The 12,935-nt window shown below is 50.3% G+C and overlaps 2 protein-coding genes and 1 non-coding gene across 3 annotated transcripts in view; 2 read left to right on the top strand and 1 right to left on the bottom strand.

The window, feature by feature from the left end:
• Nucleotides 1–6,318, bottom strand: part of Lrsam1 (leucine rich repeat and sterile alpha motif containing 1) — a 37,842-nt gene extending 31,524 nt beyond the window's left edge. The window contains exons 1-6 of the mRNA XM_042681096.1: nucleotides 6,233–6,318; nucleotides 4,087–4,190; nucleotides 3,453–3,509; nucleotides 2,465–2,509; nucleotides 2,266–2,343; nucleotides 220–288 (exon numbers count right to left, since the gene is read on the bottom strand). Coding sequence (XP_042537030.1) covers nucleotides 220–288; nucleotides 2,266–2,343; nucleotides 2,465–2,509; nucleotides 3,453–3,509; nucleotides 4,087–4,158 — 321 coding nt within the window. The 5' untranslated portion in view covers nucleotides 4,159–4,190; nucleotides 6,233–6,318. The remainder of the gene's footprint in view (nucleotides 1–219; nucleotides 289–2,265; nucleotides 2,344–2,464; nucleotides 2,510–3,452; nucleotides 3,510–4,086; nucleotides 4,191–6,232) is intronic.
• A 533-nt stretch (nucleotides 6,319–6,851) lies between these two features.
• On the top strand, nucleotides 6,852–9,956 carry Rpl12 (ribosomal protein L12). Its single transcript, XM_042681097.1, has 7 exons — nucleotides 6,852–6,990; nucleotides 7,358–7,431; nucleotides 8,266–8,364; nucleotides 8,681–8,762; nucleotides 9,107–9,193; nucleotides 9,648–9,760; nucleotides 9,907–9,956. Exons 1-7 carry the CDS (start codon nucleotides 6,954–6,956, stop codon nucleotides 9,910–9,912), a joined length of 498 nt encoding a protein of 165 aa, XP_042537031.1. The 5' UTR covers nucleotides 6,852–6,953; the 3' UTR covers nucleotides 9,913–9,956.
• LOC122109086 lies at nucleotides 8,901–9,032 on the top strand. Its single transcript, XR_006147663.1, has one exon. It is a non-coding gene; the product is annotated as a small nucleolar RNA SNORA65 (small nucleolar RNA).
• Nucleotides 9,957–12,935: the final 2,979 nt, after the last annotated feature.

Genomic DNA, 12,935 nt, shown 5'->3' with positions numbered 1-12,935 from the left:
CTTTTCCTTTTTTCAGGTATACACCAGGTATTTTTTCCTATAATGCTGTAGAAACCCAAGATGAAATCTCAAAGCATAGGCCAAAGGCCGGTAGAGACTGCTACAGCCAGACTGCGCTGGCAAAGGTGGTACTGGCACCTGAACAGTGTGAGGCCACTGGCCACAGCACAACCAGAACATTCCCCACCAGAGATGGGCTTCTGTGTCCTACATCCTTACCTGGAGAGCTGTCAGCTGCCCTATGTCATCAGGAAGGGCTGTCAGCTGATTGTCATGGAGATCCAGAACCTACAGAGGGAAGACACCTCTCAGCGCCCAGAATCCCAGGCTTTAGGGTAGCCAGAAGTGACAGCGGTCACTTCATGTCTCTGTTACAATGATGAACTCCCCTCCCTCCCTTCCTCTTGCTCTCCCCTCATTTTGGTGCTGGTACTTGGATTGAATGTGGGGCTTCATGCCCCCACTTAGCTTTTTTTCTTTTTTGGTCAGTTGTGGGGCTTGAACTCTGGGCTTGGGCACTATCCCTTCACTCTTCAGCTCAAGGCAAGTGCTCTACCACTTGAGCCACAGCTCCACTTCCACTTTTCTAGTGGTTTGTTGGAGATAAAAGTCTCACAGACTTCCCTGCCCCAGCTGGCTTTGAACCATGATCCTCAGATCTTAGCCTCCTGAGTAGCTAGGATTATAGACATGAGCCACCTGTGCCCGGCTTCCCTTAGCTTTTTTTACACAAGGTCCTACCATTCTCTCTGTCTCTCTGTCTCTCTCCCCTATCCTTATTTATTTGTGCTAGTCCTGGAGTCCGAATTTAGGCCTGGGCACTGTCCCTTAGCTTTTTTGTTCAAGACTAGTGCTCTACCACTTGGGCCACAGCTCCACTTCTGGTGTTTTGATTGCTAATTGGAGATAAGAGATTTATGGGCTTTCTTGCCCAGGTTGGCTTCCAATCATGATCCTCAGATCTCAGCCTCCTGAGTAGCTAGGATTACAAGTAGGAGCCACTGGTGCCCAGCTTTTTCTTTTCTTCCCTCCTTCCTTCTCCTCTTTCTTTCTCCTCTCTCTTTCTTCCTTCCTTTTTCCTTCCTTCTTCCTTCCTTTCTTCCCTTCTTTCTTTCTTCCTTCCCTCCCTCCCTCCCTCCCTCCCTCTTTCTCCTCCTCTTTTAAAAAAATTTTTTTTTACTAGTTTGAGAAAAAGTCTTGCTATATATCCTAGGCTAGCATGGAACTCTTTCTACTGAAGTCTCCTGAGCACTGAGATTACAGGCATATGCCACAACAGCTATCCTTCATTTTCTCTTTTCATTTCTTTTTTTCCGTGTGTGTGTGTGGGGGGGGGGGGTTGTGGGGCTTGAACTCTGGGACTGGACGCTGTCCCTCAGCTCTTCAGCTCAAGGCAAGTGCTCCATCATTTGAGCCACAGCGCCATTTCTGTTTTTCTGGTGGTTAACTGGAGATAAGACTCTCTTGAACTTTCCTGCCCATGTTGGCTTTGAACTATGAGTTCTCAGATCTCAGCCTCCTGAGTAGCTAGGATCACAGGCGTGAGCCACGGGCACCCGGTCCTTTTGTGGTTTTTTAGAACAGGGTCTCACAGTTAGGAGGGGCTTCACCTAATGCCCTCTAAGGCCCTGCTGTTTTGTCCTGTTTAGGTCATTGGCTTCCAGGCTTTGTTTTTAGGATTTAGTTTTCTATATAGCATGGGAGCTCATGTGTCCCATGCACAGCACACAGAAGTGCTCAGCAAACCATGTCAATTAATCCTTAACTGACACCCAGGCCCAGAGTTCAGGCCCCACAAATGACAATTGAAACAAAATAAAACAAAACAAATCCTTAACTGATGGTTCAATGAGGCCAGTATGGCACAGAAAAACTTTAACAGACGAGCTGGGGGCTGGTGGCTCACGGCTGTAATCCTAGCTACTCAGGAGACTGAGATCTGAGGATCGTGGTTCAAAACCAGCCGGGGCAGGAAAGACCGTGAGACTCTTATCTCCAATAAACCACCAGAAAACCAGAAGTGGTGCTGTGGCTCAAGTGGTAGAGTACCAGCCTTGAGCTGAAGAGCTCAGGGTCAGTGCCCAGGCCCAGAGTTCAAGTCCCACGACTGCCAAAAAGAAAAGAAACGAAACGAATCTTTAACAGATGAAACCCCATGGGGATGGGGGGGGGGGGGGGGGACAATGGGCGCGTGAGGGGGGATAGCAGTGGGGAGGACTCAGGAAAGCCAGCTGCCACCTGGAACACCTGGAGGGGCCCCAGTACCTTGATGGTTGCAAGGCTCAGGAGGCTGCAGGATTTGGGAAGCAGAGAAGTAAGGTGGTTCGTATGTACAATCAACACCTGTGAGGCAAAGATTTGAGAAATATCAGGTTGCAGAAGAGCCTGGCCAGGAAGATGGTTTCTCCAGTTTCCAAAAGGCAAAAACATGCAGCAAGTGAGTCTCTGAAGACACGCGGCTCACCTTCTTCTGCAGAACTTTGCATGTTGCAAAAGCCCCAAATGGAATCTAAAATGAGATAAAGAAAGGTAAGTAGGTGCCACCTCTCTTGCCAGTTTCTCCTTTGTTGTTCTCTGAGGGATAGGTAGGCAGGAGGTAAACTAGGGAAAAACAATGATTCGTGCTCAGCCCAGGGTGGGGAGAATGGTGCTGGGGTGGGGTCAGCCTTCCCCAATCAGTTGGCAGGGAACTGCCCTGTCCCACCCCTGTGCCTATCATGAATACGACTAGGCTAGCACTGGGGATTTTGTGGGTAAATTTTCTCCATTCTTTCTTCCCTTTCTCCCTCCCTTCATCTCTCCCTCCCTCCCTCCTTCCCTCCTTCCCTCCCTCCCTCTCTCCCTCCCTCCCTTCCTTCCTTCCTTCCTTCTTTCCTTCTTTCCTTCCTTCCATCCTGTCCTGGGCACTGTTCCTGATCTTCTTTTGCTCAACACTAGTGCTCTACCACTTGAGCCACAGCTCTACTTTCAGCCTTTTGGTGGTTAATTGGAGATAAGATCTCATGGACTTTTCTGCCTGGTCTGGCTTCAAACTGCAATCCTCAGATCTCAGGTTCCTGAATACCTGGGATTATAGGCATGAGTTACCGGTGCCTGACCTCCCCCCCCTCTTTCTTTCTCTCTCTTTCTAATAGGAGATGAAGTTTCACTATGTAGCCAGGATGGCCTCAAACTCATGATCCTCCTTCCTCAGCCTCCTGAAAGCTGGGATCACAGACATGCTCATCACACCCTGCTCCATTTCTAACTAAAACCTGTGGTTCTTTCAGAACTATGTCAAAGCCAAAGGATCTTCTCAATTCTTCTGGGAAAGAATAGAATCTAAGGAAACATCTCTTGACTAGTGTTCTAGCCTTTTAAAAGTCTGATTCTATGTCTGTCTTCCCTTGAGACATAGGATCCAAGGGAACAGGATGGTCAAATGCACAGTCTATATACCACCCTCACATTACCTCTGACAGCTCACATTTAGAGATATCAAGGATATCATCAGCCCCAGCTTCTTTTGCCTAAGGAGAAAAAGAATTCAATTTTATATTAGTTAATTTTCTTTTTCTTTAGCATGGAGCTGGGGATCAAGCATGCTAGGCAAGTGCTTTACTACTGAACTACATCCCCAAACTACTGTATAAACACTCTCATGGATTGGATAAAATCAGGCAAGGTACAAGGTAACACAGAATTAAGGAGCTGAAAGGGACCAGACACCTTCTGGTGCCCAGTGTGCCTGATTTTGCGGGAGCTTGATGGCTCAGCAGGGAAAAGAAGTCAGTAAAGAAGGGGGCTAGACAGGCGCTGGTGGTTCACACCTATAATCCTAGCTACTCAGGAGGCTGAGATCTGAGGATCCCAGTTCAAAGCCAGCCTGGGCAGGAAAGTCCATGAGACTCTTATCTCTACTAAACTACTAGAAAAGCGGAAATGGCGCTGTGGCTCAAGCAGTAGAGCACTCGCCTTGAGCTGAAGAGCACAGGGACAGCGCCACGACTGACCAAAAAAAAAAAAAAAAAAGGACGCTGTGCCGTGCAGGGATGGGGAGGCATAGGAGGACCAGGAAGGAATCAGAGGAAATACACTGTCCCTCACCAGACACATCTGGTATTCCAGGCGTTTCCGAGCCTCCTCACTGGGTTTCCGCTTCCGGAAGAAGAGAGGCATCTTTCACTTTACCTAGAGAGGTCGTCAAGACCCTAAGGCATAGGACAGAGGTTAGGATCCTAACAAATCGGTCCGAGTCCCTGACTGGGCCCCTGACAGTGACCTCCATGCTGGCAGGGTTTTGTTAACATGCTCATCAGTGCCCTGAGCCCATACAGTAGTGCTCAAGACAGAACACACAACTGGAAGGGGTGGAAAGAGCATAAAGGCAGGCCAGGTGACCCACGGTGAGATCTAAGTGTTACCCTTTCCCTGTTCCAGGCCCCAGCTCGCCTCTACCATCGGTTTTTTTTTTTTTTTTTGGGTCCGGTCGTGGGGCCTGAACTCTGGGCCTGGGCGCTGTCCCTCAGCTCTTCAGCTCAAGGCTAGCACTCCACCACTTGGGCCACAGCACCACTTCCGGCTTTTTTCCTTTTGCTTATGTGGTGCTGAGGAATCGAACCCAGGGCCTCAGGCATGCAAGGCAAGCGCTTCTACCACTGAGCCAACTTCTCAGCCCATCGCCTCTACCATCGGGAAGGAAGTTCCCTAGGCACTTGTAAGGATGCTCTCTGAGGACTCTAACAGACTCAGCTGCTTGGTCACGGCTAGTCCCTGTCAAGAGTGACATAAGGGGCTGGGAAGGTGGCTCAGTGGTAGAGTGTTTGCCTCACATGCATGAGGCCCTGGATTCGATTCCTTAGTACCACATAAGCAGAAAAAGCTGGAAGTGGTGCTGTGGCTCAAATGGTAGAGTGCTAGCCTTGAGCTGAAGAGCTGAGGGACAGCGCCCAGGCCCAGAATTCAGGCCCCACGACCAACCAAAAAAAAAAAAAAAAAGAGTGACATAAGCAGGATTAAACCAGTGCTAGTCATGGTGTGGAAAGCTCAACTATAGCATAAGAGAGGTATGAATTCAATAAAGATGAAAAAGCAATCATCAGTCATGTGGGGAACCACCTTCCCAGTTATTATCCCATGTGACTCTCATCACAGCTCTGTTGATAGTGGAGAAACTGAGACACTCATTAAGTTCAGTGATCTGGTTATACAGCTTGAAAGGCTGCAAAACCCGCTTGGGACCCTGGTCTTACCAGTTCTCATCCTGCACAGTTTGCCCAACTCAGCACAGGCTCATTACACTCAGAGCTAGTGCTCATTGCCTTGTCCAAATCTGCACAGTCTCTATAAAGGACAAGAGCAACCAGAAACAATTATCCAGACTGTGTGTGGTTACAACACAGGCTTTGAGATGAAGTATTACTGGGTTTGAATCCAGACCTAGCACCCATCAAATGCGTCACTTTGACCTCTTAGCGTCACAGCTTCCTTAACCATAATTCTGTTAGCAACAGTAGGTTTTGTGAGGTGCCAGTGATTACCAGCTTATCTAGCTAGCTAGCTAGCTTGCTTGCTGATCCTGGGTTTTGAGCTCACGGCCTCCTACTGTCCTTGAGCTCCTTTTGCTTAAGGCTAGCACTCTATCACTTAAGCCACAGAACCACTTCTGGCTTTTTCTGAGGAGTTTGATAAGAGTCTCACAGTCTTTCCAGGTCCACCCGGTTCAAACTGCAGGGGTGAGCCACCAGCCCCCAGACCCGTGAGAGGGCTTAATAAATGGAAGCCACACCTGACAGCAACATACATGTGAAAAGCCGATTCAGGGACCACTACAGGAGACTGGGAGAAGAGGAGCAGGGGGCACCTCGGGCACCCGAGCGGGCACTTGTTCCTGAATGGCGGGTCTTGGCCCTGGGTGTGAGCTATCTGAGGAGGTTGACTGAGGCTGCCAGGCCGGCAGGAAGCGTCCTGCAGCGATGGGGAATGCTCTAAAAGCTCTCTGCCATCCTCCCTGATGGCCTGCAGTTGCCCAGTGCTTCTGGCCTCTAAGGTCTCACTCTACATCTGTTCCCAGTGACCACAGCCTCTCCTGCTCCCCAAAGACTGGCTTTTCCTCATTCCTCTCGCGACGTGCGGACCTCTCAGCCTTCTTCCCAGCTCCGCTTTTCCCAGTATGATGTCTCCGGTCCATCCCTCCTCCACGCGCGGCCGGGGAGAGCCGCACCCACCCGGGCTGGGCGGGGCAGTGGCTCACCTGGCTCTGCGGACTGGGAGCTCCCGGGCGTAGGGGTCCTCGGGTGGAGCCCGGCAGGTTGCTCACTCGGAAGGCTCGCTCATGGGCGTGGGGTCGCGGACCACCGGGCGCCGGCTCAGCGGAAGCCCAGTGTGGTTCCGAACTCAGAACCTTGGCAAGTCTTGCAGATCAGGATGACGAAGTCTGAGACTCTGGGAACTGCGGGACTGCAGGATGAAGAGTTACCCTGGATGGTCTGGGTGGCTAAAATGCACACACAATGAGGGGGCTAGAAGGGCCCTAGGGTCGCCGTGTCCCTGGGCCCCAGAATAGGGGAGCGGACCCCGCTGAGGAGGGGCGGGGCTCGGGAGTGGGTGCCAGTGACCCCGGAGTGATCCTCATGACAAGGGACCGCCAGGGCCCACGACCTCAAAGGTGGCCCATCCTCTCTGACTACCTCCGGGCTAAATGTCCCGAACCCCCTTTTCCGACCCTACCTCACCCCGGTACCCAGCTTCCGGCCGTCAGCCTCAGGAGCCTGCCCATAAAAATCATGGCGACCAGGGCGTCGCCCGGAGGCGGGGCGGAGCCTCAAGTTATCGCGAGAACCGCGTATTCCTGCCTATATCTAGCGTGGTCCGGGCTGTTTCCGGCCTTTCGTCTTTCGGCTCGGGGGAGGCAAAGGTGCAACTTTCTTCGGTCGTCCCGAATCCGGGTTCATCCGACACCAGCCACCTCCGTCATGCCGCCTAAGTTTGATCCCAACGAAATCAAAGTCGGTGCGTGCCCTAGACGCGGACGGGGTCGCGGACGGAGCCAGGCTCCATCCCGCGGCTCGTCGGGCCTGCGGTCCCGCCGCGCGCCTTTCCCAGCCGGGCCCTGGGGCCGCTCCCCCGAGAGGCGGCGCGGGCCGGCCCTGGCGGGGCTCCCCTTTTCTGGGCCTCACGTGTAAATGGGGAGGGAGGACCGGAAGACCTGTGGCGGCCTTGCAGCCCGCACGCCCTAGGGTAAGGCCCGTCCCCGCGCGGTCTCGGGCGGCTCTAGCCGAGGGAGGGCCGAGTGCCGGCCTCGCAGCTGCGGAGGCGCCCGGTGCTGCTCTGAAAAGAGGCCACTCCGGCTCTAACCAGAGGCTCAATTCCTTCCCAGTGTACCTGAGGTGCACCGGTGGCGAGGTCGGCGCCACGTCCGCCCTGGCCCCCAAGATCGGCCCCCTGGGTCTGGTAAGTAGTCCCTGCCTGAGGGCCGAGGTGTCTGTTTTTTTAACATAACTCGAGAACAGACGAGGGTCTGTTTTGTGCAAACGGGGCTCTGGCAGTTGTGCGGCCATCTCGTCGTCTCTGATCCAGCATAAGGCATGAGGGTCCATGGAAGAAAAGTTACCACGAAGTTGGGGTGCACCATGTAGTTAGCTCTCGTCCACGTGTCTAAACGGCGGCCAGGATGGACCGTAGGTCAGGTTGTGAGATACCGAGCATTGGGGGTGAGGAGGGGCCTAGCCCTATTGGACTAACTGGATTGTGGAAGAAGGCCCTACTGAGCGTAGGAGCTTGTGTTTTTTATCTCTAAATGTAAACCCAGTAATGGCCATGGCTAGCTTTACTCGTTTCTTGTGGGTTGCCATTTTGTCCTCTTGCTTCCTGCGCTATATACTCTGCTTTTATTGCGTCTGCATGCATCCGAATTTGTCAAATTTTTGTCCTTGGTGTCCCAAGCTTCTTTATGGTCTGTTTCAGGCATGTCTAACTGCTTCCTTGCCCTTTAGGGCAGCTAGTACTTCAGTGGAGCTTAAAGGCATTAATTAGGCCTGTGCAAAGAATTAGAAAGGAGTAAATGTCCAGACCCCTAGTAACATTGTATCAGTCTGATACCTGCCTGTTAAATGTAGCCGGTGGTGAGAAGTGTCCTTTATCCCGCTGTTTCTTAAGACAAGGTTGCTAAATGACTCAAACGTTGTAGCCCTACGGCAGCCATCCTAGAGGAAGGCTGAAGGCACTTTCCTCTGTGTTTGTGAACAGTACTGGACACAATGTGATTACATGCTTTTGTTTCTGCAGTCTCCAAAAAAAGTAGGTGATGACATCGCCAAGGCGACAGGGGACTGGAAGGGTCTAAGAATTACAGTGAAGCTGACCATTCAGAACAGACAGGCCCAGGTACTTCTTACTGTGCTGGGTTTATGGGTGGTAGAGGCAGCACCCCTCTGAAATTCCTGAACCAAATTGTCATTCGCGGTAAAAACAGCATTTCTCTCTGGGAAGTCCTTCCTTGTAAAGGGGGTAGTCCGGGGGCAAAAGTATAAATTTGGGATATTAAGTCTTGTCACTTGCGGTCACATTGAATACACTGTTCCCCAAGCTAGCAATGAGTTTTAGGCATTACAGTAATTCAACTATCTGGCCCACGCTCTCAGAGTTGTGTCTGACAGAATTGGAGGGGGCGGTATATTCACATCAAGAATCTGTTTTGCAGATAGAGGTGGTACCTTCTGCCTCTGCCTTGATCATCAAAGCCCTAAAGGAGCCACCAAGAGACAGAAAGAAACAAAAAAACAGTGAGTTGGATTTTCCCTAGATTTTTTTTGGTAATGAAACCTGAGTTGGCATGGGATTGGAAAGTAAGCCAAAGGTTATAAAGAATTTGCCATGTGGTGCTTGGTGCATGCAAGGAAGAAAGAGTTTGCTCCTAGCCACCCGCCACTGCACCTGATCAGTTCTCAGTTGACTGGTGCAATCCAGTGGTGAGCTAATAATAAACCCCAGCTTTTAGGAAACAGGGTTGTTCTTCATGTGGATGATTCTGTGCCGAAAGCATGGGAACAGTTCTGAAGTACATAAAGGAGTGCAAGTTGTTGGTTACCCAGTCTCAGATTGAGAGAAAGCTTTTTCTTCTCTGCAGTTAAACACAGTGGAAACATCTCTTTTGATGAGATTGTCAACATTGCCCGGCAGATGCGGCACCGATCTTTAGCCAGAGAACTTTCTGGTAAGAATTTGTAGCCATCTTAACCAAATTGGGGTGCTTTCACTGGGTGTTCAGTATTGGCACTTACAAGACCCAAGGATTTTAGCTGGGGGCTGGTGGCTCACACCTGTAATCCTACTCAGGAGTCTGAGATCTGAGGATCTCGTTTCAAAGCCAGCATGGGCAGGAAACTCCGTGAAACTCTTATCTCCAATAAACCACCAGAAAACTGGAAGTGGCGCTGTAGCTCAAGTAGTAGAGTGCTAGCCTTGAGCTGAAGAGCTGAGGGACAACGCTCAGGCCCGGAGTTCAAGCCCCACAACCAACAACAAAACAGACCCAAGGTTTGGGTGTAACAGCCCATGGAGCTGTAGGAGTTGAGTTCTGTATGGTGGGGACTCAGGTATCCTGTTGACCTCAAACCTGAGGATTGTTGGGGACCTGAGTCCCCTCTGATGCCATTGTTTGTTTGTAGGAACCATTAAGGAAATCTTGGGCACTGCCCAGTCTGTGGGGTGTAATGTTGATGGCCGCCACCCTCATGACATCATAGATGACATCAACAGTGGTGCAGTGGAATGCCCGGCTGTAAGTGGCTTCTGTATCTTATGCTTGGTTCTAAGAGGGGCCAGAGGTTGAGGGGAAATGGTGGGTTTTGAAAATGAGTCAGTGCTGGGTTGGGGTTGAGAGAAAATCGTTGGATCTTTACTGAGAGCCTTTTTTTCTTTCTACAGAGTTAAGAAGCACAAGAGAAACTATTTCAATAAAAAATATCAGATAACCAGTGGGCTTCCTTGTTCTTTGTGAGGTGTGGTGGCAGAACCTATGAAGCACTGTGGGCAACAAATTATGGTCTGTATCGAACTAGCTGCAAAAAAAAGACCTGGGAGAGGAAAGAGGCATGGAAGGAGCTTTCCAGCTTGTGGCTTCTATTCATTTTAATGTGGATGAAGTTTTATTTTTCAAAACCACTGGAAAAAATTTACCAGTTTTAGTCCTGAAACAAGACTGAAGTTAAAGGTTTGGTGCTTGTGCTTAAGAGACCAATTTACTGGTCCTATCCTTTGTGTACCACATGGCCTGGTGCTAGTTACTGTAACCCTCATAGTGCACAAGTACTTGGAAATGGGAAGTATGGACTCACACTTTTAATAGCACATAATACTTATGTAAACTGTTTGGTTTGTAAATGAGAGCCAGGCAATGGTGGCTCACTCATGTAATTATAACAGCTCAGAAGGCCGAGATGTGAGGGTGTAGGTTTGAGGCCAGCTGGTGCAGAAACGTCTGTGATACTTATCCAAAAAGACTGGAAGTGATGCTCTGGCTCAAGTGGTACGGCACTCAGGAATAGCACCCAGGCCCTGAGTTCAAGCCCTAGGATAGACAATTAAAAAAATGGGGAGGAAGCTCCAGGGAATCAGTGGCTCACACCTGTAATCCTAGCTACTCAGGAGGCTGTGATTGAGGATTGCAGTTCAAAGCCAGCCTGGGCAGGAAAGTCCATGAGACTGATGTCCAATAAACCACTCAAAACCAGAAGTGGTACAGTGACTCAACTGGTAGGATCCTTGCCTTGAGCTGAAAAGCTGAGGGACAGTGTTCAGGCCCCTAGGATGGACAAAAATGGGGAGGAGAAAAGGCACTATATGTAGAGTCTAGTGTTTCTCAGCCTAATCTTTTAGCATCAGGGAGCTATTGCCCCTCTGATTCAGGCAGGGCCTAGTTTTTGAGTGCTGGAGTTAACAGCTGTGCCACAAATGCCCCAGTAGATTTATTTGGGGGGGGGGGGGTCCCATCATGGGGCCTGAACTCTGGGCCTGAGCGCTGTCCCTCAGCTCAAAGCTAGTGCTCTACCACTTGCCACAGCGCCACTTCCGGCTTTTTTTTCTGCTTATGTGGTGCTGAGGAATCGAACCCAGGGCCTCTGACATGCAAGGCAAGCGCTCTACCACTGAGCCATCTTCCCAGCCCAAGTAGATTTTGAGGGATGAAGTTCAATCACTTGAACCCAGCTAGTACATTTTTTTCAAGTACATGACAGTTTTGATCTACAATGGGATGAAATTGGACTTTAGTTGATTTTGAAGATGCTGAGGAATGTGGAGTTTCATTTGGAGCATGAGCTGTGACACTGGAAGTTGCTATTAGAGACCCTCAGCAGAACTGAGATAGCCTGACATGCCTGGGACTTTGCATCTGCTGTGTGGTGTTCCCATTTCTCTCAGGCATCAAGTCTTGTGTAAAGCCCAACTAGAGGCCAGTGTGTAGTCTGGATAAGCTCTGATTGCTTTGCCACACTTAAGCATATTTGTACGGTTTTTATTGACTTACATAAGGGCCAAGCTCACTTAGTTTCCAGTGCTTGTTAGAAAATTTGTAGGACTTCTCTCTAGAGTCTGGATTTATGAGGTTGGTGCTTTGGGTAAAGACCTTCCACTAAACTGCATACATGTTGCTGGTAAATGAAGTTTGCATCTGGGTAACTGCTGATTGGGAGAGGAAGAAGTGTTGCTCATGGCAGTTCTGCTATTTTCATGAGCAAAGAGGCAGTGGGGTTCTGACCCTCCCATCCTGGATGAGTTATGCCTCCTGTTTGTGAACACTCCTGACTCTTGGCTAGCTACTACTGGGTTTTGAGTTCTGGGTACTGGTTGTCTTAGTAGGTTTATTTTTTTTGGGTCCAGTCCTGGGGCCTGAACTCTGGGCCTGGGTGCTGTCCCTCAGCTCTTCAGCTCAAGGGTAGCGCTCTCCCACTTGGGCCACAGTGCCACTTCTGGCTTTTTTCTTTTTTGCTTATGTGGTGCTGAGGAATCAAACTCAGGGCCTCATGCATGCAAGGCAAGCGCTCTGCCACGGAGCCACCTTCCCAGCCCCTTACTAGGTTTATTAAGTGAACTTAATCAGTTTTGAGAAAACTGATAACCAAGTATCAAATATTTCAAAAGATGGTTAATAATATCTGGGCATGGTTGTCCTTTATTACAAATTCAGGTTTTATTTAAAATTAAGCGAAAATCAAAATGAGTTACTAAGAAAACAGGCACAGTCTGTTAAGTTTGCAATCCCAGATTACAAAAGTATGACCGTGTATGTGTCACAGCATGGTGCACCTGCTCTCAAACTTGGGATTCAGCATCCCTGGGTTCGCCCTTTTTTCCTTCTCAGCAACCCATTTAGCCTACTTAGGAAGGCATTTGTCAATTAGACTTTGGCACAACAAGTTGACACTAACGTCTTAAGTGTCCTGGGCTCCTTATCAAGAATTCCTCACTCAGCACTAAGGGGGGAACTGGAACCAGAAGCTGGATCTGCACCACTCACCTTCCTCCGCCTAGGGTCAGGCCCGGCATTGGGGTCCCTGCACATAGCCCGCCTGCAGGGGCACGTTGAATTGCACCGGGGCTAAGCAGTCCCTTCCTCCTCTTCCCTCCCGGCCTGGCCCACCTGCCCAGCTGAGGACAACTACCTTTCCACAGGCCAGCTTCTGAAGACCAGCAACCGCACCTCTGGTGGGGGCGGGTACCTCCATGCGGCACGTGGGCACGTCTGACCACGTGCGTGCCATCCCACCAGCCTCTCCATAGGACTACACTTCCCAGAAGTCTTTCCTGGCCAAGCCCTTCTCAGCCGGTGTGTTTGACCACAGTGCCTTCCTAGAGGCCTTCTGTGAGTCCTTATCACAGGACTCATTTTTCCATCATGATTTGCACACTTTATGGGGTGCCAGACTCAAGCTGGGGTGGCCCTAGAACAAGAAGCA

This window comes from Dipodomys spectabilis, unplaced genomic scaffold (genome assembly GCF_019054845.1).
Source record: "Dipodomys spectabilis isolate Male_0828 unplaced genomic scaffold, ASM1905484v1 ptg000067l, whole genome shotgun sequence".
Classification (NCBI taxonomy): Eukaryota; Metazoa; Chordata; class Mammalia; order Rodentia; family Heteromyidae; genus Dipodomys; species Dipodomys spectabilis.
Note: the sequence above shows the minus strand (reverse complement) of the source record. Positions and strands in the feature narration are given on the sequence as shown.